This window comes from Terrapene carolina, unplaced genomic scaffold, assembly GCF_002925995.2.
Source record: "Terrapene carolina triunguis isolate 2854851 unplaced genomic scaffold, T_m_triunguis-2.0 Scaffold292, whole genome shotgun sequence".
Lineage (NCBI taxonomy): Eukaryota > Metazoa > Chordata > Testudines > Emydidae > Terrapene > Terrapene triunguis.
Window position 1 is genome coordinate 1 of NW_020664643.1, and position 20,008 is coordinate 20,008.

Genomic DNA, 20,008 nt, shown 5'->3' on the forward strand with positions numbered 1-20,008 from the left:
TTTTGCCTAGGGCGGCAAAAAAGCCAGAGCCGGCCCTGGGTGGTAGCGGAGGGTCCTGAGGGCAGGAGACCAGCAGAGCCCGCAACATGATCAGTAAGGAGAAGATGGAGTCCCCGTGGAACTGATGCAGAGTTTGGGTCTAAGCATCAGAACCCTGACTGGAGGGTGAGTAGGGATTTCTGTAGAGAAAATACAATGGTTCAAGGGAGAACACTAGATTTGTTTATAGGTAAACTGATGACTGAAGGGTTTTCTTTAGGCTAGACAATAGGAGCTGATCACTCTTGGCTATGGGTGTTGTTTTCTTCCAGGGAGCTCACAATGCAACTAGGCTGCTTCAGTATTTGGATATCAATTAAGGATTCATTACTAGAATTGGTCTGATAATTGCTGAGCTGGGTGTGGGCTTCCCTGCTTTTTCTGGTCCCAGAGTTCAGTGAGGTTCTCTGGTCTCCATTCTGTATGCAAATTGAGATGCAGATGAGGCTTGGGGAGTTGTCTCTGCTCTCCATTTTGTATGCTAATGGAGATGTCTTAATCTTGTCACCCTTGTCAGGAGGGTCTAGGTGTGTCTCCCAACACCCTTCACTGCTCTCTGCAAGTCTTTTCTCTGATGGGTTTTGGTTTAAGCAGAGGCTGCGGGGGGTGGGGGGTGTCCTTCATGAGTCAGACAGGCTGGGTACTGCACCCTGGTTCCCCAAGAACACAGAGCTGACTGGTATCAGTTGATGGTTCATGAGTGGCTGGGAGATCATTCATGCAACACAGTTGGGTGTGTCCCTGCCTGTGGATGGCTGTGTAAATGCAGTGCCTGGCAGAGGCTTGTAGCCAGACATCAGCATCACAGCGTGAGAGGCAGGCAGCCCATGCTGGTGGAACAGAGGGCTCCGCGGTCCCACAGTCCAGCTTGTACCCGGGGGACACTGTCACAGCCTCTCAGCCTACGCCTCCCATGTCCCCAACACCCTGCTCAGTCTGGTCCTAGAGAAATTCTCCAGCCTCCATTTTGTCTGCCTCACCCCTATTCAGAACAAACAAGAGTGGCTCCACTCTACGCAGGGCCGGCTCCAGGCACCAGCGAACGAAGCAGGTGCTTGGGGTGGCCAACGGAGAGGGGCGGCACGTCCGGGTCTTTGGCGGCAGGTCCCCCAGTCCCTCTCGGAGCGAAGGACCCGCCGCTGAATTGCCGCCAAAGTGCTGCAGATGGCGGCTTTATTTTATTTTTTTCGCTTCGCCGTTTGGGGCGGCAAAAAAGCTGGAGCCGGCCCTGACTCTGTGCTGCCGATGTTAAGCATGCGCAGTACTGAGATAGGGTGAAAAGTTCAGCTAATTTGCAGAAAGTCCAGCATTTCTAAGATGGGGCCCCAGCAAAGAGACAGATATGAGTGTGCACGTGTGTGTAGGGACAGAAAGAGTCACGCCTCTGACTGGTGAAGAGTAGCAATGAGCATGTGCAAAATTGGTAGCTACTGAGCATGTCTAATATGGGGTGAGGAAGAGATCCCTTAGTTGGTCAGCTGGCTGGCTACAGCCCACTCATATCAGTTACAGCTTGCCCTAAAATCAGAGCCCTCAGTCGCAGCTCCGAGGTAGTGGTGAATACTGAGCATCTGCGAGTGAAGTAATTGCTAGAAAGGTATACTAGAAGAGAGCCAGCATGCAGGAGGGTTTGGATTAGAAAGAAAGAGAGAGTCGATCAGGAAAAGTGGGATAAATTAGAAGCCAGCCAGGGAAGCCGGAGAAGAGCTACTGGAAACATATTAGAAAAGGTGCTGCAGAGAGGAAGAAAACTGGAGTGGAGCAAAATTGACTGACCAGGAACTGGAAAGCAATAGCGATTAAAGAAAAATACTGAAGCATTTAAAACAGTGATTTAAAGGGATACCAACGGACTTATAAAGTAAGTCTGCTATTCTTTTAATTATAGTAGAGAATAGGCATAGTGTAGGATAGTCTATAGGATTAGTGTGTGTGTGTGTGTGTGAGAGAGAGTTTATAAGAATGCATACAATTGTGTTACCGATTGCAAGCTAACTATGTAAACTTGAAAGCAATTTAAGAAATGCTGTCAGCAGTTTGTTACAAACTGGCCATTTGTAGCAAAGTGCTTCCCTTAGAATCATTTAACCTGTATGCTGTGGCAGTGTCAATGCTTTGTAATTTGCAGTAAGGGATTTGTTTGATTTCTGTTTCTAGATTAGATTGTAGGAGGGATTGTTACTTTAATAAAAGGACACTTTGTTGTTTAGGAAAGAATATCGCCCGTGTCAGTTACTTTATCTGCAGGTTATATTGTGTCCTTTAGTGTTTTCCTTAACAACCCTGGGAATTTATACCTTGGGGAGGACAGATTAAGGGAGCAATAGGCAGGTCATTTATCTAGGGGACCCCAAAATCTATTTTAGGGGTCTGCTGCCTGTTCCCTGCCCAGTGTGCCCCCTCTGAACCACCACACCCACAGCACCTTCCTCAGCTTGTTACCCACTTCCCTGCCACAAGTAACCCCCCCATATCCTCTTCATTCTGCCTCCCATATACCATCTCCTGCTGCTTATCCTCCCCTCCTGCATCCTCCTGGGGCCTCTTCCACCTACCTCCTGCCAGTCCCCCACAACACACAAATCCCTGTGCGCCTTTAAGGGTCAGTCTGCTTCCCCACCTCCCACTCATCCCCCAGGCATCCTCCTGTCCAGCCCTGGGTCTGCTCCCACCCCTTCCCAGACACAGCCCCTGTGACCTCCTTCATGTGCCCCTGCTCACATCTTCCTGTCCGATCTTCGGCCTACCTCCTGCCTTCGCCGCCCTGCAGACTCCTTGGTATGCCTCCTAGCGGCTGTCGCAGATCCACAAGATCCATGCTACCCCCAGCTTTTAAAAAGCCCCTTGGAGGCAGGACCGGCTTTAGGAACCAGCAAACCAAGCATGTGCTTGGGGTGGCACAATTCCAGGGGTGGCGTTCCGGGAGGGGGTTTTTTTTTTTGGTTCAGTAGTTGCGCTCTCGGAGGTTGTTTTTTTTTTTGCTTGGGGTGGCAAAAAACCTAGAGCCGGCCCTGTTTGGAGGATCCCCTTCAGTTGGCCAGACCCCCAAGGGGTCCCACTCTTCTGTAACCGCCTCACCACCACGAAGAACGAAGTTCTGGGCTCCAGCCTTGCTGCTTCATGCTGTGAGCTCTGCCCAACGAGTCCCACTGAGCCAGGCTCCTGGGCAGAGACCTGCCCACTCTGCAAGGACCAGTATATCTCAGCCAGGATTTGCAGTGACACCTGGCAGCCCTTTCCAAACCGAGCAGGGTTTATTCGTGGGCCGGGACCCAGCAGGGGAAGCCCTGAGATTAGCAGAGAGAAGCCATGGTTAAGGTTAAGCCATAGCCCGTCCTGGCCAAGCCCGTGCAATCAGCCAGCCAAGCTGGGATGGATACCATTACCGGCTCTGTCTCGTGTGTCTGCACAGCAGCTAGACACTCGCAGCTGGTCTGTGCCAGCTGATTCGGGCTGTGGGGCTGTTCCATTGCTGTGTAGACATCTGGGCTGGAGCTGGGGCTGAAGGACCCTGGGAGGTGGGAGGGTCCCAGAGCTGCGGCTCCAGCCCGATCCTGGAAGTCTACACAGCAATGAAACAGCCCCTCAGCCCAAGCCCAGTGAGCCCAAGTCAGCTGGGACAGGGCAGCAGCGGGTTACTCTTTGCTGTGTAGACAGACTCCGTCAGTCCAAAGCGAGAGCTCCGTGTCTCTCCAGAAGGCAGCACCTAACCCTGCCACCCGGCACCTTTCCCCTTTGTTCTCCAGCTGGGGCCTCAGCTCAGCTTTCCAGCACAGCCGTAGGGGGAAATCTCCTTCCTCCAGGTCGCTGGTTGCGAAAGGCGAGTGTCCCAGCCACTGGGGCCCCCACTGTCTTTTCGGATTCTCCATTGATCTGGAGGTCGGTTTCCAGCCAGCCCTTTAATGGCCCAGTCATTCCACCCCAGACAGCAGGATGACCACACACCCCCATGCTCCTAGCCCCCCACATGTATTCTGTGCTGCTCCAGGAGCAGTGTTAACCCTCCTGCACCCACTCGTAACTACACAAAGCAGAGAGGGAAACTGAGACACACACATAGGAATCATAAAAAATATTAAAGAAAATTTCCACTTGGTCACACCTACCCCAACGCGCATCCATCTGCACCCCCTCAGCCTGCCCCCACCCCAATGACCCTGCACTGTTCTGGGTTAAGCTCCTCCCCACACACACACATCCCTTTTCATTCTGTTTTTCACACATCCTCTTTCCCCCCGACTGACTCCCTGTTGTCCCCCTCATCCCTCCTCAGTTTGCCACCCCCAACATGTGCCCTTCTCTGCATCCCGCCCCTCCACACACACGTCCCCTCTGGCCTTCCCAGTCTGCCCAGCTCACCCCCCCCACACACACGCCCTCCATCTGCTTCTTCCTCTTCCTGCCTCTAGCTCCGTACACAGTCTGCCAACCCCAGAGCCCCAGCCACATCCCCCCAGGAGAGCCTGGCTTCAGCCTCCCTGAAAACAATGGGAGCTGGTGGCCTCCTTCGCTAGGGGCAGCCTCTCTTCCACACGTCAAATGGTGGGGAAATGGTGGCCATCTTGAGTCAGGGCTTCTTGGCATCAGGCTCTCCTCTCCCACAAAAGCCATGGCAGAGGCCGGCCATGTCGAACATGTGCGATTTCACTGCCACGAATGCTGAGACCACATGTGTCAATTCCCAGGTAAATATTGTGAGACTCGTGATAAAATTACTGGAGTTGTGGTTTGACCACAGTAACAGCAGGTTTTTAAACTAATCTTTCAGAAATTACCCCCCTCCCCATCCTCCCCAAGGACTGTTCCTGCTCTCTGTGGATGTTCCCAGCTCCTTCTGCGACTGAGCTGGGGGGGCTGTGGCTGGGACAGCAGGTTGTAAGTGGGGGACTCTTGTTGTTGATACAGATGCCGGTGACCTTCGAGGAGGTGGCTGTGTATTTCACCCAGGGGGAATGGGCCTTGCTGGACCCGGGTCAGAGAGCCCTCTACAGGGACGTCATGCAGGAGAATTACAGGAATGTGACCTCGCTGGGTAAGGATTCCTGTGCCCTCGGTGTTAGAAACTGGGCACCTTTGACGTGCCCAAGTCGGCTTCTACTCAGAGTTCTTCCCTGATCCCTTAGATTTCAGGGGAATCGGCCCCATAGTCCCAGGCTCAGCAGCTTTAGGAAGGTGTAAAGAGTTTACACAGTGTCGTGGTCAAAGTCACCCACGCATTGATTTAAGTTCACAGACTCAAGCCTGAGGCCAGTTTATTGCAATACATACCAACGCGTTGGGGTAGCAGTCCGAAAACTGCCACACCTAGCACAGCACGCAGGCTGCTTTATTCCATCAAACCGCAAGCATAGTACAAATTATACGTCATTTATGCGAGAATAAGAGTGGGGGTCTGTCCTTCTTTCCCGGTAGCTTCCTCATTATTTACGAGAATTGGGTGCCTATTGGGTGGGGGGTTTTCTTGGTGGGTGGTACTTGGCACCAGTTAGAGTGTTGTTCTTTTCAAGGTACAAATTGTTTATTCTGGGGTTTTACGGTTAAGGGCATAGGGGTTTATTACAGGACGCCCAAAGATGATATATGATTGGCTGGTTGGCAGATAGCTGGAACTATAGGAGAAGTTGGCCTTCACTAGAAGCAATTTCTTCATATCAGCCGTTATTATGTTTCTTCAACAAACGGTTATCATGTTTTTCATCAACAAGCGGTTATCATGTTGCTAAGGCCTTTCGCATTGCTTCCTTCCCCTCCCTCCTCTGGTCATAGCCCATGACCGTATTTGGCAGGGAATTGTACATCTTAGTTTTGTTCAGGTTCTGGCCTGTACTGTTCTATGTAAAGGCCGTCTGTATAGTCAGCTCCTGTCAGAGGGCCTGAATTTGGGCCTTCGGTGTTACTTTGGCTGTCATAAAGAAGGCCACCTAGTTCTTTTTCCCCACAACAGTGACCCTGTACCAGAGTCGTAAAATCCCGCAGTGAGTGGAGATCCCAAATCCCCTTCTGCCCTCCCCAAAGGGTCTCCAGGAACACTTCCTGTCCCTTTGGTTTATACAAGGGCATCCACTCAGCCAGTACATCTGGAAAGAGCTGTCTGAGAACAATGGTAAAACTCGGCTCTCACTTCATTTCTTTTCCCGGAGCAGGTTTTCCAATTCCCAAGCCCAGCGTGATCTCCCAGCTGGACCGAGGGGAAGAGCCGTGGGTCCCTGATCTCCAGGGGTCCCAGGCTAGAGAGATCCAGAGAAACATCCCCAGAGGTGAGAAATTGGTTAAACGGATGTGGAAATGGTTCCACTTTGTCGAATGCATGTAATGGAAATTGTCAGAGGCAGGTATAAATATGCAGGCAAGAATCAGTCTAGAGATAACGAGGTTAGTTCAATCAGGCTCCCCTTCTCCCTCTTGGTGTTCACACCTCAACTGCTAGAAGAGGGCCTCATCCTCCCTGATTGAACTAACCTCTTTATTTCTAGACTGATTCTTGCCTGCATATTTATACCTGCTTCTGGAAATTTCCACTACATGCGTCTGACGAAGTGGGTATTCACCCACGAAAGCATTATGCTCCAATATGTCCATTAGTCTATAAGGTGCCACAGGACTCTTTGTTGCTTTTTATATAGCCAGAGAGTTTTCCCTAGTGGTACCTGTCAGTTTGCCATGCATGTCTTCATGTATCCAGGCAAAGGAATAAACGTTGGAGCCACCCAGCACCCAGACAGCTCACCCGCAGTGGTTGGTGGTCCGAGCTCTCCATCGGCTGTTGTTCACGGGTTCCCTTCTTTCTTCCAAGGAAACTTTTTTCTGTAAATAATTCTAGTAGCTTATTGTGTACCCATGTTTTTCCCAGTGGAGATTTGGTTCTTTCTTATTTTATAACGTTGTTTTTTCTTGTTTTTCTCTGGGGCTCTATTACCTGGTACCTGGGGGCTTGGTTATGTCAAAGTCTCCTAGAGTTCAGCACTGTCTCACTTGCAGGGTGTCTAATCCGCTGAAAGCAGCAAAGAGTCCTGTGGCACCTTATAGACTAACAGACGTTTTGGAGCATGAGCTTTCGTGGGTGAATACTCACTTCTTCGGATGCATGCTGAGCAACTCTCACACTCGGTGAGGGGCACATTAGAGACAAATGCTCTATTTGTAGATCTTTCAAGAAAAGAACACCAAAATATAGGGAGCATCCTGTACATCTCTTCTCAGACCTCAGTCATCTGGAGTCCAGTACTTTGTCCTAGGCCAGGAGTTTTCCTATGGATCTTTGTTCCCCTTCTCCCACCATATCCTGTAAGAGCTGTAAGTCAGTCTCACGGCAAGACTTGACTTATCAATCAAAGAACTTTTCTTCTTCAGAACCGGACTCTGGGAGCTGGAAACCCTCAGCAGAGTCCTCATGGGAACTGCCAGGTACCAAGGTCAGAGCGCAGGTAGAGACTAGCCGACAGTGAATCAGAGCAGGAAATCCAGCCACTGACTCCAGGACCAGAGCATCTTTCCTTGAGAATGGCTCTGACAATGTATTAAAGGCATCAACTTCAGTACTGCCAGAAACATTATTGTGACCCACGACACGTGATGCTCATGCAATGTCATGAGATTTGCTCTATCTGTGGATGCAGGATTCCCCTTTGGTGCAACAAGATCCAACTCTGACTACTCATAGGGTACAGCCTTTAGTACAGTCGGAGATGCCCTCATCACTGGCTAGAACATCTGTAGGACCAATACCATCAGCCATGGCATTCTCGGCATCTTCAAAGCCTCCAGTACTGGTTTCTTCTACACAGATTGTTCCTATAGGACTCAAGCCATCAGTACCAACATTTAAACCTACTGCCAAGAGGCACAGATCCAGAGGCTGTACTCTGGTGAGTCCTCCTAGTATCGCGCCACCGACTGCCCATGTTCATTATCAGATTCAGAAGAAGAACCCAATACTTCTTGTTCTAGAGAGGAGATCTAGATTATTTCCATTACATTCTTTGGTGACAAAATAGAGCATTCAGTGGAGATACCACAAGGGTAGATCTAGACATAGATCTCCATGATGTTGCCGATGAACCCCGTGTCATATGGATGCATGCAGTCAGGGCCGGCTTTAAGCCGATTCGGCCGATTCCCCGGAATGGGGCCCCGCACCTAAGAGGGCCCCGCAACGTCCGGGGCTGCCGGCAGAGCGGGAAAAAAAAAAAAAAAAAAAGCTGCGTCCTGCTTCTCCCCCCCTCCCTCCAGCGCTTGCGCCGCCATACAGCTGATCAGCGCAAGCCTGGGAGGGAGGGGTTAGGAGGAGGAATGAGGCGTGCTGGGGAAGAGGCGGGGCCAGGGCGGAGATTTGGGGAGGGATCCAATGGAGCAGTGAGGGGGTGGGGCAGGGGGTGGGGCCAGGGCGGGGATTTGGGGAGGGATCCAATGGGGCAGGGAGGGGGCGGAGTCGGGGCGGGGCGGAGTCGGGGTGGGGGTGCGCGAGACAATTCGCGTCCCGGCGTGGGGCCCCGCACCTGCTAAAGCCGGCCCTGCATGCAGTAGTTGTACTGCAGCCCATGCAGCATCCCTCAAACCTCGAGGCTGGCTTCTCCAGACTGGTTCTTAGGGAGTTGTGTGGGCGGGAGTTGAGTAAGGGGTAAGACTCACATTATAACTAAAGCTAATTGTGCTGTGAAGACACACTGTCAATAAGATTTGTGAAAGAAATAACTAGTCTTTTTTCTCAAGTTACGGTGCCAACTACCCTGAGATTAGAGATTAGTATTGTCTTCTCCACAGGTTCTCCCTTTGAGCCTATGGCTTTTGTCCTCTTCAGTACTTATCCTAGGGTGGCCACCCACGCACTCCCGGAAAACGGGACATTCCGGTACTTCCCAGAATGTCATGAGCCTGTTCTTGCTGATATGACCCCACCCCACCAGTGTGACTTCTCATGCATGGTGTGTGTGAGCTCACTGCACGTGGGGGGCAGAATTTTTAAGAACACACCATCCCATGCTCACCAGCATGCAAGGACACACTGGCAGGGGTAGAGCGATGCACTCTTCAGTATGGCATCTCCCGTCTAATACTGGACAAAACCAGATGGGGAAATGCTCTAGAAAAGCAGGACTGTCTGGTTTAATACCAGACCAGTGGCCTGCCTAATTTATCAGCCAAGGTCACCTTTCCAGTGGCAGTTACTTCTACTAGAAGGGTTTGTAAACCACAAGCACGAATTTCATATCACTCCCCCCACCCCTTGGTGTACTCTTTTTATAAGAATAAAGTTGTTTTAAGGCTTCATCCACGGTTCTTCATCAAAGACGGTTACCGATTTCCATCTCAATCAAACCATCTTTTTCCCTCCCTTTTCCCCCAAACCACGTTCACGTAAGGTTGAGGAGAAACATCATTTGCTGGACGTCTGCTGGCCTTTGCCTTTTATCTGGACAGGACAAAACAGTTTCAGTCTTTGCCACAATTCTTTGTTTCCTGTGTGGAGAGAATGAGAGGAGAGGAGGTTCCCGTACGGTGAATTTCTGGGAGGATCCCCTCTCATCTCACTACAAGTTATGATCTTGCAAAATTAAAACCTCCTTCCAAGCTGACGGCACTTTGTGTGAGAACCCCGGCAGCTTTCCTACAGGACATTTCAATCCCAGATAACTGCAGGGCAGCAACCTGGTCTTAAAATCACACTGTTCCCAAGCATGGTGCCACTTCAGCCACTTCTAGAGACTGCGCTAGCTTTGGAAATTCTGAAAAGCAATTGCAGAGCAGTTAGACTTCAAACCCTCCTCCATAGGACACTGTTTGGGAGTCACCTGAAGTGGAATAGACACACAGAATCACTCAAAGAAAAAACAACATGCCTGTACTAGTTGTTTTCCAGGACATCTTGCACATGTCTATTCCAGCACCCGCCATGCTCCCTTCTCCTTCGGAGTCCATTATGATAGGCTGCTGGTGCAAATGAACTGAGATGGTGCAGGGGGAGCTCTGTCCTTCATGTCCTCGCCTGGATGCACGAGGGCATGCATGGTGCATGTGCCACCCCAGTGGGTACCACTGCAGACATTCTCCAATTACAGTGCATTCAGCGTTCACACCCCTAAATTGGAATAGGCATGAAGTGGAATGGGCATGCGCAACATCTTGAAAACATCAAATACAGTACATGCAGGGAGCTGATTTTTCCCTTCTCTCTTTCTTCATGGAAAGGGGTGGGGGTGGGGAGAATTCAACTCCTGATTTGTCAGTGTTCCCAGCAATTATTTTGGTTTGTTTCCCCAGTTTCCTGTTCTCCTTTTCTGACCTTCCCGTTCCCCCGGCACAGGGACTGACTCCTGTCCGGATTCTCTCTGTCCCAGCAGGTGAAGAAACGCTGAGTGAGAGCAATGAAGAGAATCCTTGTCCCGCAGGTCCTGAGCGAATGGAACCAAAGGGGACGTTGCTGGGAAGGTGTGAAGGGGATGATCCCCAGAGTCATGGGCAGGCCAGAGAAACTCAGTGCAGGCCAGAGAAGCAGCAGGGAACCCCCCCCGGGAAGACACTGGGTGAATCCACTCACCGAGGGGGACGTTTGGAAGATCCCAATGTGGCCATGATCCAGGCGAGAACCTGTACTAAGGAGAAGCGGTTTGAATGTGCCGAGTGCAGGAAATGCTTCAGTTATGGATCACATCTTGTTAGACATCAGAGATCTCACACAGGAGAGACCCCCTATCACTGCCCTGAGTGTGGGAAACAATTCAATGACCAGTCAAACCTTATTAGACATCAGCGAACCCACACAGGAGAGAGACCCCATAAGTGCCCTGACTGCGGGAAATGCTTCAGTCAGAGGTCAGACCTTATTGTACATCAGAGAATCCACACGGGAGAGAAATGCCATAAATGCCCTGACTGTGGACAAACCTTCACTCAGAGTGCACATGTAACCAGACATCAGAGGATTCACACGGGCGAGAGACCCTACGGATGCCCAGAGTGTGGAGAAAGCTTTGCTTGTACCTCAGACCTTATTATACACCTGAGAGTCCACACGGGAGAGAAACCCTATAGCTGCCCCGACTGTGGACAAAGCTTCACTCAGAGTCATCACCTTACTGACCATCGGAGAATCCACACAGGAGAGAGACCCTATGCCTGCCCCGACTGTGGGAAAAGCTTCAGACAAAAATCTGGTTTCAATGTCCATCGGAGAAGGCACACAGGAGAGTGCCCCTATCAATGTTCCATCTGTGAGGAAAGGTACAAGACCAAGACTTCCTTAATATTCCACATGAAACTCCACATTGACTAGTGCTGGCCATTTCCCCTCCTCTTCTCTCTGCATCCATAGAGATCGGAGGAACGGTGAGGATAATAAAGAGTTGCCCAATGCCCTAGGGAGCCAAGTGGCTCCACTATTGACGTGAGTGCTATGTGTCTCAGGAGGACGGAGGCACCAGGCGAGTGACATTATTATTACTGTATTGCATTATTCTCTGAGCCTCTCCCATCCCTTCCCGGCACTCTCTGTCAGGGCAGGCCGAAGGGTTCAGCTGGGTGTCCTGGTCCCTGTTTTCAGCCAGGGGCTCAGTTCACATCGTTGCACACTGGGATTATTCTGGAAATTGCCGCCCCGGGAGGCATTTTCTCCCTGTTTCTGCATGGTGGGGATGAGGAGGGGTCTGAAATTTCTGGAAAGTCGGATGTCTGTGGAATCTTTATTGCTTATTGAATTATTTTCTCAGTATTACTTAATTATGTGTTTTTTAATCCCCAAATTAGATGCAAATAAAACTTTTCTGGCAAATCCCATTTTCCTGAGCAGCCTGGGAATGTCCTTGGTTCTTGAGCTCTGGGAGGGGGAGAGGCCAAGTGTCCCAGACTGGGTGAGTTGTCTCCCTCTGCAGGAATCACTCATTCCCCATGTTCAGCCCTTTCACTGATGTCTCAGCCCATCCAGGTACATCTGTGTCTTTGCTCTTGCACCTCTGACGGCCTCTGAGCTCGATCTTTGGGTCTTCCCTGCCCCTCCACAAGGGTTCAGGTGTACTCTGGTAAGCTTATGAACTTGCATGTAGGCTCGTTCATTCTTGTCAGTATGTTTTCTCTGGAGTTCTTTTACTTGAAGACTAAAATAGGGTTGTATAGCAGGAGCTGTGTGGTGACACGTCACTGCTGACAGTCACTGTTTTCAGTCTCTGAAGAGACACCAAGCAGGTGTCCTGGGCCAGACTGTCTTTGCTGGGAATAACAGAGTGAAGGCAGGGAGCTTTGCAGCCTGGAAATACTCCACACAGAAATGTGATGGCAGGGGAGCAGAAGCCTGAGATAGGTCCCTCGCTGCATACACAGCTAGTGCCTCCCTATACAGGGCAGGGCACAATCTAAAGGGGAGGCGGACACGTGACCGCCCCATGTGTCTCCCCTGTGCAGTGCCCCCCCCCGCCCGCCCCGCCCTGCATGCAGCCTCGGGCCGCAGCTCTTCCTGCCTGACATTACCTGAGGGGAAGGGCGTCTGCTCTCTTTCCTTCTCTCACAGCGCCTCCCCCCGCACATTTGGCCGCTCTCCCTGCAAGCTGGGTGGGAAGGGGGACGGAGCCGCTTCTGCCTGAGAGAGCCTGGCTGGGAGGCAGCGGCGGCCCGTTTCCTGCCCAGGCTCCGCGGCCGGGGACAGGCCAAGCTAGCTCAAGCTCCCCCCTCCTAGCAGCTAATTGGGGGCAGTGCCAAACAGCTGATCACTGGCACTGCCATCGGCAGCGTGGGGGAGGGCGGAGACCAATGAGCAGCCAGCGGGGGCCTTGGGGAGGGGCCAGAGTGGGGAAGGGAACAGGCGCAGTGAAGGCAGGGCCCTAGGAGATGGGGCCTCAGTGTGGAGAGAGGGTGGAGCACCCGGGGGTGGGGGAAGTAAAAGTCAGCACCTTTGCTTAGCCTGTCTGGATTGAGGGGGTCACCCTCAGCTGAAATGAACTCGCTAAGCCAGAGGCTCGAAGGCCGGACTCCTGTGAAAATAAGAGGGGGTGGGGACAGCATAGGCGCCGACTTCCCCTCTGCTGGGTGGGTGCTCACCCCCCCCCACCCCGGCCCCACCACTTCCCCGCCTTTTCCTTGCCCTGCCCCCATTCTACCCCTTCCCCAAAGTCCCTGCCCCTGCCCCGCCTCTTCTCCGCCTCCTCCCCTGAGCGTGCCACGTCCCTGCTCCTCCGCCTCCCTCCCTTCCGGAAAGTCCAAAGCGCCTCCAATCAGCTGTTAGGTGGTGGGGCGGTGGGAAGCGCTGGGAGGTAGGCGGAGGAGCGGGGATGCGGTGTGCTCAGGGCAGGAGGCGGGGAAGAGGTGTGGCCAAGGCAGGGAGTGAAGGGAGCTTGGCTGCTGGTGGGTGCTGGTGTCCCTGCCAGAAGGTGTGGGCTCCATCTCAGAGCCCCAGGCACGGTTTAACCTGCCTCTCCCCACGGTTCAAAGACAGAGGTAAGTAGGGCTCCAATTTGCTATGTGCTCACTAAAGCTGAACTCACTGACTGTGGGACAGCGTTTCTGCCCAGCCTGCTTCAGCAATGAAGTTCCCCCGCTGAGAGCTGAAAGTCACTAATAGCTGGGGGGCGGGGGGAGACTTGACTTGCAGAGGTCACAGTAGAGAGGCAAGTGGCAGCAGAGGGTGACAGTGTGCAGTGCAGCAGCTGGCAGAGCGGCCAGCGGAATGGAACGGCGGCTGGCGGGGCGGCCAGCCACAGCAAGGTGCCGTCTCCCCACACCCCCGGGTGGGAGGTGACCTCACACAGGTGCACTTCTGAACTCTGGGTCCTCCCTGACCAAGGACAACCCCTGTGAGTGGGGTGTGGTGAGGGAGCAGAGGGGCACGGTAAAGGAACTTTTGGTTGTAGAACTCAAGAACCTGAGGCAGAAGACTCTGCCCCACACACTCTGGGGTGGGCGACTTGCTCACAGGTTCATGAGAATGAATCCTGTTTGCAGCATTTTCCCTAATTAATGTCGGGTGACTTCCCTCCTTTCATTAAGTTTCTTTTCTACACTCAGACTCTGTGCTTGCGAGCGGGGAAGTGTTGCCTCTCCGAGGGGCCCAGAGATAGTGTGTAATTTCCCCAGTCACTGGGTGGGGGCTTGACCCAGTTCTGTGTTGGATTGTTGAAAGGGAACCTCTAGATAGTGAGCTGGCCTGGTGCTGCTGACTCTACCTGGCAGAAGGGTCCCACAGACATTCGTTTAGTTTGTAGCTGGCTAGTGTCACTCTCTTATGGGCCGGTGAAGCATCCGATGATGCAGTTTTTCACTGGTACATTTTAGATAGGCCTAAATGTTTCCACTCCACGGCTTCTGAGAATACGGATGGCAGCGTATGAATATGAGCTCTCCAGGGGTATTTTCTCATATTCCCAGGGGGTGCACATAGCTCAGGTGTTTCATCTTGTCCCAGAGAATGAACAATCAGCTTGTCCACGCTTTCATCAGGAACTTAATATCCATATCTGTGAAACATCACTTCAATCACTCTTCAAAAACACGTCTTCCTTACCAGAGGATCCGCCTTTGGCAAAAGATACCTTCGTTGTGGATCCATTTGTATTGATCATAACTCCAGGCATCTTTTCCATCCCTGTGCTTTTCATTGTTGTACAGGAACAGCATTCCATCTGGGGGGTTAGGAGCTGGGAGAGTCTGTGACAGGATCCCTGGGGTGCAACCTGGAAATGGGGTATCACTGGGCCCCCTTAACTCTCCGGCCTGGGCTGTCTCTCACAGTGCTTTGCTAGTGACAACCAGCAAACACCTCCACACGCTGTTACTCAGCACACCAGCATGTGGAGCCGCACACCCAGCTAGATGGCATGAATACCCCAAAGCCACTCACAAATCACACAGAGAAAGGCACCAGCCAATTCCGCCCCAGCTTTGCACACCACAGCTGCACCGTCCTGCCCTGGGCAAAAGCCTGACCAGTGTAATTTTATTTTGCGGCCAGCCCCTTCCTCGATGTGGAGAAGACATGCACAAGCCTTTGTGAACTGAGCTGAGGTTTCCCAAGCACTTCAAGCAAAATACGCGGTTTTAGGTAAAAGTATAAAACAGATTTATTAACTACAGAAAGATCGATTTTAAGTGATTATAAGTGATAGGCATAAAAAGGTCGGAGATCGTTACCAAAGAAAGTACAAGATAGATGCACATTCTAAATCTTAAACCTTACTACACCAGGCAGTATTTAGAGCAGCAATTTTCCTCACCCCTCTGGATGTTACAGTTCATAATACACAGGTTTCCTTCTTTCACCTAGACCAGTCTCCGCAGGTGAAGTTGTTGTCTTCTCAGTGTTCCTGTTGATTCCAGAGTAAGTGGGGGAGGAGAAAGACCAAGACACGATGCCACTGTCCCTCAATTTATATTCTCGGTCCATGTACATGTGTCGGCAATGTGTCCGTACATGGACACAGGTGTCCACCATAAAAATGTTTAGGTCCGTGGGCTCAGGGCAGGAGGGAGCTGGGGCATGGGAGCGCCTGCAGGGCACAGCCGGGTTCTGAGAGGGAGTTTGAGTCCAGGAGGGAACTCGGGATGGGGGGTGGGGGCTTGGGGTGCCGGATGGGGTGCATCTCCGGCAGCTCAAGCAGCTCCCTGACCCCGTTCCTGCTGCTGTTACTCGTGGGAGTGATGGAGGCACAGCCAGATGGCTCTGCACACTGCCTCTGTCCCCCCTCCGCAAGCGCTGACTCCACAGCTCCCAGCCCATTGGCTAGGCCTCTGGGAACTGCGGCCAATGGGAGCTGCGGGGGCGGCACTGCAGATGGAGGCAGCGTGCTTGCCCTTCAGAGAGTTGCCTGGCCGCGCCTCCACCAGCAAAAGCAGGCACGGCACGGGTTGCTGCTTGTGGGGAGCTGCCGGAGGTGAGTGCTCCCCCCCATCCAGCGCCCCCCAACCCCCTGCACCCTAACCCCCTGCCCCAGCAGGGAGGAGGGCAGTCTGCTTTGGAGAAGGGAGGTTGAAAGCATGTATGAGGGCAGGCACTTTGTCAATGGACGTCTAGTGGAGTGTCTATTCAGCTTGAGGAAGGGTATCAAAATCTGTGTTGCCAACTCTCGTGGTTTTATCACAAGCCTTGTAATATTTGGTGTTTTTCTTAAATCCCAGCTGCAGGAGAGACGTCATTTAAGACAACCGTAGCTTTCATTTTTAAAAAGAAAGTTTACAGCCCTCATAATTTCAGAGGAAAGTTGGGAAGCACGAACCCTAAGGGCTCAAAATCCAGAATATAAAAAAAATCCCAAAATTATTATTTTTAAACAATCTCATAAATTTGGGGGCCAAACTCATGAGTTTTAAACACTTGGGTTGGACAAGGCTGGAATCTGGCTGTTAGACTGTAAGTTACTGAGGGCAGGTCCTAGTCCCAAACTTCCTCCCAGAGCCTGCCCCCCGCCCCTGCACAAAGGACTTCAATATAGCTGCGGCGGTGAGGTACATTCAAAACTGCTAAAGTGAGTTGAATTGATGATGATGATTAGCTAGATAGGTTACTACGCTATTTTGCGGGTTGAAGACTGAATGACATAACCACCCCCCAATGTCCGTCACTAAGTCCAGTGATTTTGTCAAGTGTCCATTGTGCAACATAGTGGTGCCAACCCCTGTCCACGTGCCTAGAAGATGTCCGAGGTCAGCTTTGCTGAGTCACTGTGAGCGAGTCAACCCCCATTGTGCAGGCTTGTGCAACTCAGCCATAAAGTTGATTACTGGCTGGTTAACACCTGACAGTAGAGATTCTCAAACTTACAATGTTTCAGTACCAACCATACAGCAAAATCTTATAACTGTATACTGTGACCCGGTCAGGGAAGAAATATATCCTGGTGGTGGTAGATTTTGCTACGCGCTACCCCGAGGCAGTGGCCTTGTCCTCTGTCGAGGCAGACACCGTGGCGGGGGAGGGATGTTAGTTTGGTTCCTGCAGGGATCTTCCCTGATACCAGCCACGTGGTGGGGGAGGGATAAAGCGATCATCCAGAGAATTGGATGGGGGGGGGGGTTAGTTTGTTTTCTGCTGCTGAAGGTTAACAGGAAAACCGCAGCACTCAACAGGCTTTGCTTGGTATGTGGAAAGGAGGGCGCAGAAGCCGAAAGACAATGGCTTACCATGGCCTCATGCAAGCCGAATTCTGTTGCCCGGACCTGCATCTGTGATCTCTAGCAGCAAAGCCACAGGCACTCAATATTAAGAGGCAAAATGCGACCTTGCACAGAAATCACATGTGCTATGTAATGTGAATAGTGTTTTTTACCGTGAAAGAGTATAAGCATTGTTCTGTAAAATGTATCTTTTTAAAAAATTCTCTCCTTTTTCCCCTCCCTCCAGCAGCTGCAAATTTTTCAAGCCTCCCTCCTCCATCCCGAAGGCTATCTCAGATAAGGCGTTGGAAAAAGAGGACGCGAGACGAGATGTTCGCGGAAATCATGGAATCCACCCGCAGTGAAAGAGCTCATCTGAATGAGTGGAAGGACACTGTTTCAAAGTATAGGAAAGATGCCAGTGAACGTGAGGACAGGAGGGACCAACGTGAGGACAGGAGAGACACTCGAGATGAGAGGTGGCGGCAGGAAGATCAGAGGAGGCAGGATGCAATGCTGGGGCTGCTGCGTGAGCAAACAGACATGCTCCGGCGTCTGGTGGAGCTTCAGGAACCGCAGCAGGATCACCGAGTGCCGCTACAGCCCCTGTATAACCCCCCTCCCCATGTTCCATAGCCTCCTCACCCAGAAGTGTAAGAACGCGGGGGGCGGGGGGGGAGGGAGGCTCCGTGCACCCTCCCATTCCACCCGACTGGACAGCCCAAGCAAAAGGCTGTCATTTTTTTAACCTTTTTTTCGTGGCCTTTTCCTTCCCACCGATCCTCCTCCCAAACCCCACCCGGGTTCCCTCCCTCTTTTTATAATCAATTAATAAAGAATAAATGATTTTTAAACCTCTCCGCCCCAGTCAGCCAGGGATACAGACCATTAGTTTCTGAGGCTTTTTGGACTTTCGTTTTTTCAGAGGAAGGGACGGGAGGGGAGAGTGCTCGGCCCAGTCAATGAAGCTACAAATGTAACAACAACCATGAAGAGCCTGGTCCCAACCCCCCGGCTTCGTGACGCCCTGTGTGGAGCAGGGGCAGCAGCCTCGGTAGGTGAGAGGGGGATTTATGGTGCGAACTCTCCATAGGGAATGGCTGCGGGTGTCAGAGACTCTGAGAGCCCCTGGCAGAGACAGGCGCGGGTTCAAAGCTTCTATCCGGGATTCGGCAGGGAGGGGCGCTCTGGGCGCTGGATCTCCCGCTCCAGGGCTCGGTCTGAGACCCGCACACATAGCACTGACCCTTCAGATGAGCTGTTAGCACCAACAGGCCTCACTGAAGGGGTTTGAAGCCGGTGCCTCCTAACTCTGAATGTAAACCTGGCTGTGGGACTGTCTCTGCAAATTCAGAGATTGCTCTGTTTGTCTGCATACGGACTGGGCTGGCACAGTGCTGGGCTCCCGGTCACTCATTGCTTCTATTCAGTGATGTTAGATGTTGACTGGCCAGTAATCGCCATGTGTAGTTTTCCTTATGTGATGTTGTGATGGGGGGGGCGTTATTAGTTTGTGATTCTGCCCCCCTTCTTCCCTTTTATTATTAAGTCACTAAACTGAAGTTCCAGAGTGAGGGGGTGAAAGACAGGAAGAGAAAAACCTTTGTCAATGTATCATCCCTACCAGCCCCTTGCCAGTCTGTGGGGCCATTGTACCGAGGGAGGGTAGGTGCTGTTACTGCTGCCATTCACCCTATGGGTGTCTGCCAGGGCAGGGGGGGCTTCACCTGCCCCAAAAGCTCAGTCACAGGGGGGAGTGGTGGTAGGGTGACCAGATGTCCCAATTTTATAGGGACAGTCCCGATATTTGGGGCTTTTTCTTATATAGGCTCCTATTCCCCCCCCCCCACCTCCATCCCGATCTTTCACACTTGCTGTCTGGTCACCCTAACCCAGGGGTCTCAAACACATGGTGGCCCGCAGGGTTATTTTCTGCAGCCCGCGAGCCCCTTGCAGCCCCCCGCCCTCCCCCAGTGTTTATCTAGAGCGGCACCGGCCGGATGCACACTGGGGAAGCGGCTGGAACGTGGGGAGGGCGGGCAGAGGGGCTGTGTGTTGCTCTCGCTTCAGGCACCACCCCCAGCAACTCCCATTGGCCGGGAACGGGGAACCATGGCCAATGGGAGCTGCTGGGGGCGGTACCTGAAGCAACAGCAACACACAGACCCTGGTGCCCCCCCTTCCCCACGTTCCGGCCGCTTCCCAAAGTGGCAGGGCAGGGCAGGGCAGGGCAGAAAAGCAGGGAGCCTGCCCTTCCCCCGGTGCGCGCCGGGCCAGATCCTGCCCCCCGAGCCCCTCCTGCAGCCGAACCCCCTGCCCTGAGCCCCCCGCCTCACCCTGCTGAGCCCCATGATGCACCCCACCCCCCTCCTGCACCCTGACCCCCTGCCCTGAGCCCCCTGCCTCACCCTGCTGTACCCTGCACCCCAACCCCCTGCCCTGAGCTCCCTGGCGCACCCTGCACCCCAACCCCCTGCCCTGAGCTCCCTGGCGCACCCCGCTCCCTGAACCCCTGCCCTGAACCCCCTGCCTCACCCTGCACCCCTCCTGCACCCCGACCCCCTGCCACACCCTGCACCCCGACCACCTACCCTGAACCCCCTGCCTCACCCTGCACCCCTCCTGCATCCCAACCCACTGCCCTGAGCCCCCTGCCGCACCCCTCACCCCTCCTGCACCCCACACCCCAACTCCCTGCCCTGAGCCCCCGCCAGGGGCAGGGAGGAGGCAGAGTTGGGGTGGGGATTTTGGGGAAGGGGTTGAAATGGGGGCGGGGGAGGGGTGGGAAGAGGTGGGGCAGGGGCGGGGCCTCATGGAAGGGGTGGAGTGGGGGCAGGGCCAAGGGCAGCGGTGGGGAGGTGTCAGTGATGCGGCTCTCGGGCCAATGTACTAGTCCTCATGT

General features: G+C 52.8%; 1 protein-coding gene across 1 annotated transcript; it reads left to right on the forward strand.

The window, feature by feature from the left end:
* Window positions 1-4,664: 4,664 nt before the first annotated feature.
* On the forward strand, window positions 4,665-11,650 carry LOC113407750 (zinc finger protein 501-like). Its single transcript, XM_029912860.1, has 4 exons — window positions 4,665-4,724; window positions 4,945-5,011; window positions 6,183-6,296; window positions 10,377-11,650. The coding sequence occupies exons 1-4, from the start codon at window positions 4,665-4,667 to the stop codon at window positions 11,306-11,308; spliced, it is 1,173 nt and encodes a 390-aa protein (XP_029768720.1). The 3' UTR covers window positions 11,309-11,650.
* The last annotated feature ends 8,358 nt before the right edge of the window (window positions 11,651-20,008 follow it).

Excerpts from the sequence above, each read along its gene's own strand:
- LOC113407750 (XM_029912860.1), top strand. The coding sequence starts at position 4,665 with ATGTCGAACATGTGCGATTTCACTGCCACGAATGCTGAGACCACATGT. Across the intron at positions 4,725-4,944 it reads CCACATGTGTCAATTCCCAG|ATGCCGGTGACCTTCGAGGA; the intron begins GTAAATATTGTG and ends TTGTTGATACAG. Across the intron at positions 5,012-6,182 it reads ATGGGCCTTGCTGGACCCGG|GTTTTCCAATTCCCAAGCCC; the intron begins GTCAGAGAGCCC and ends TTCCCGGAGCAG.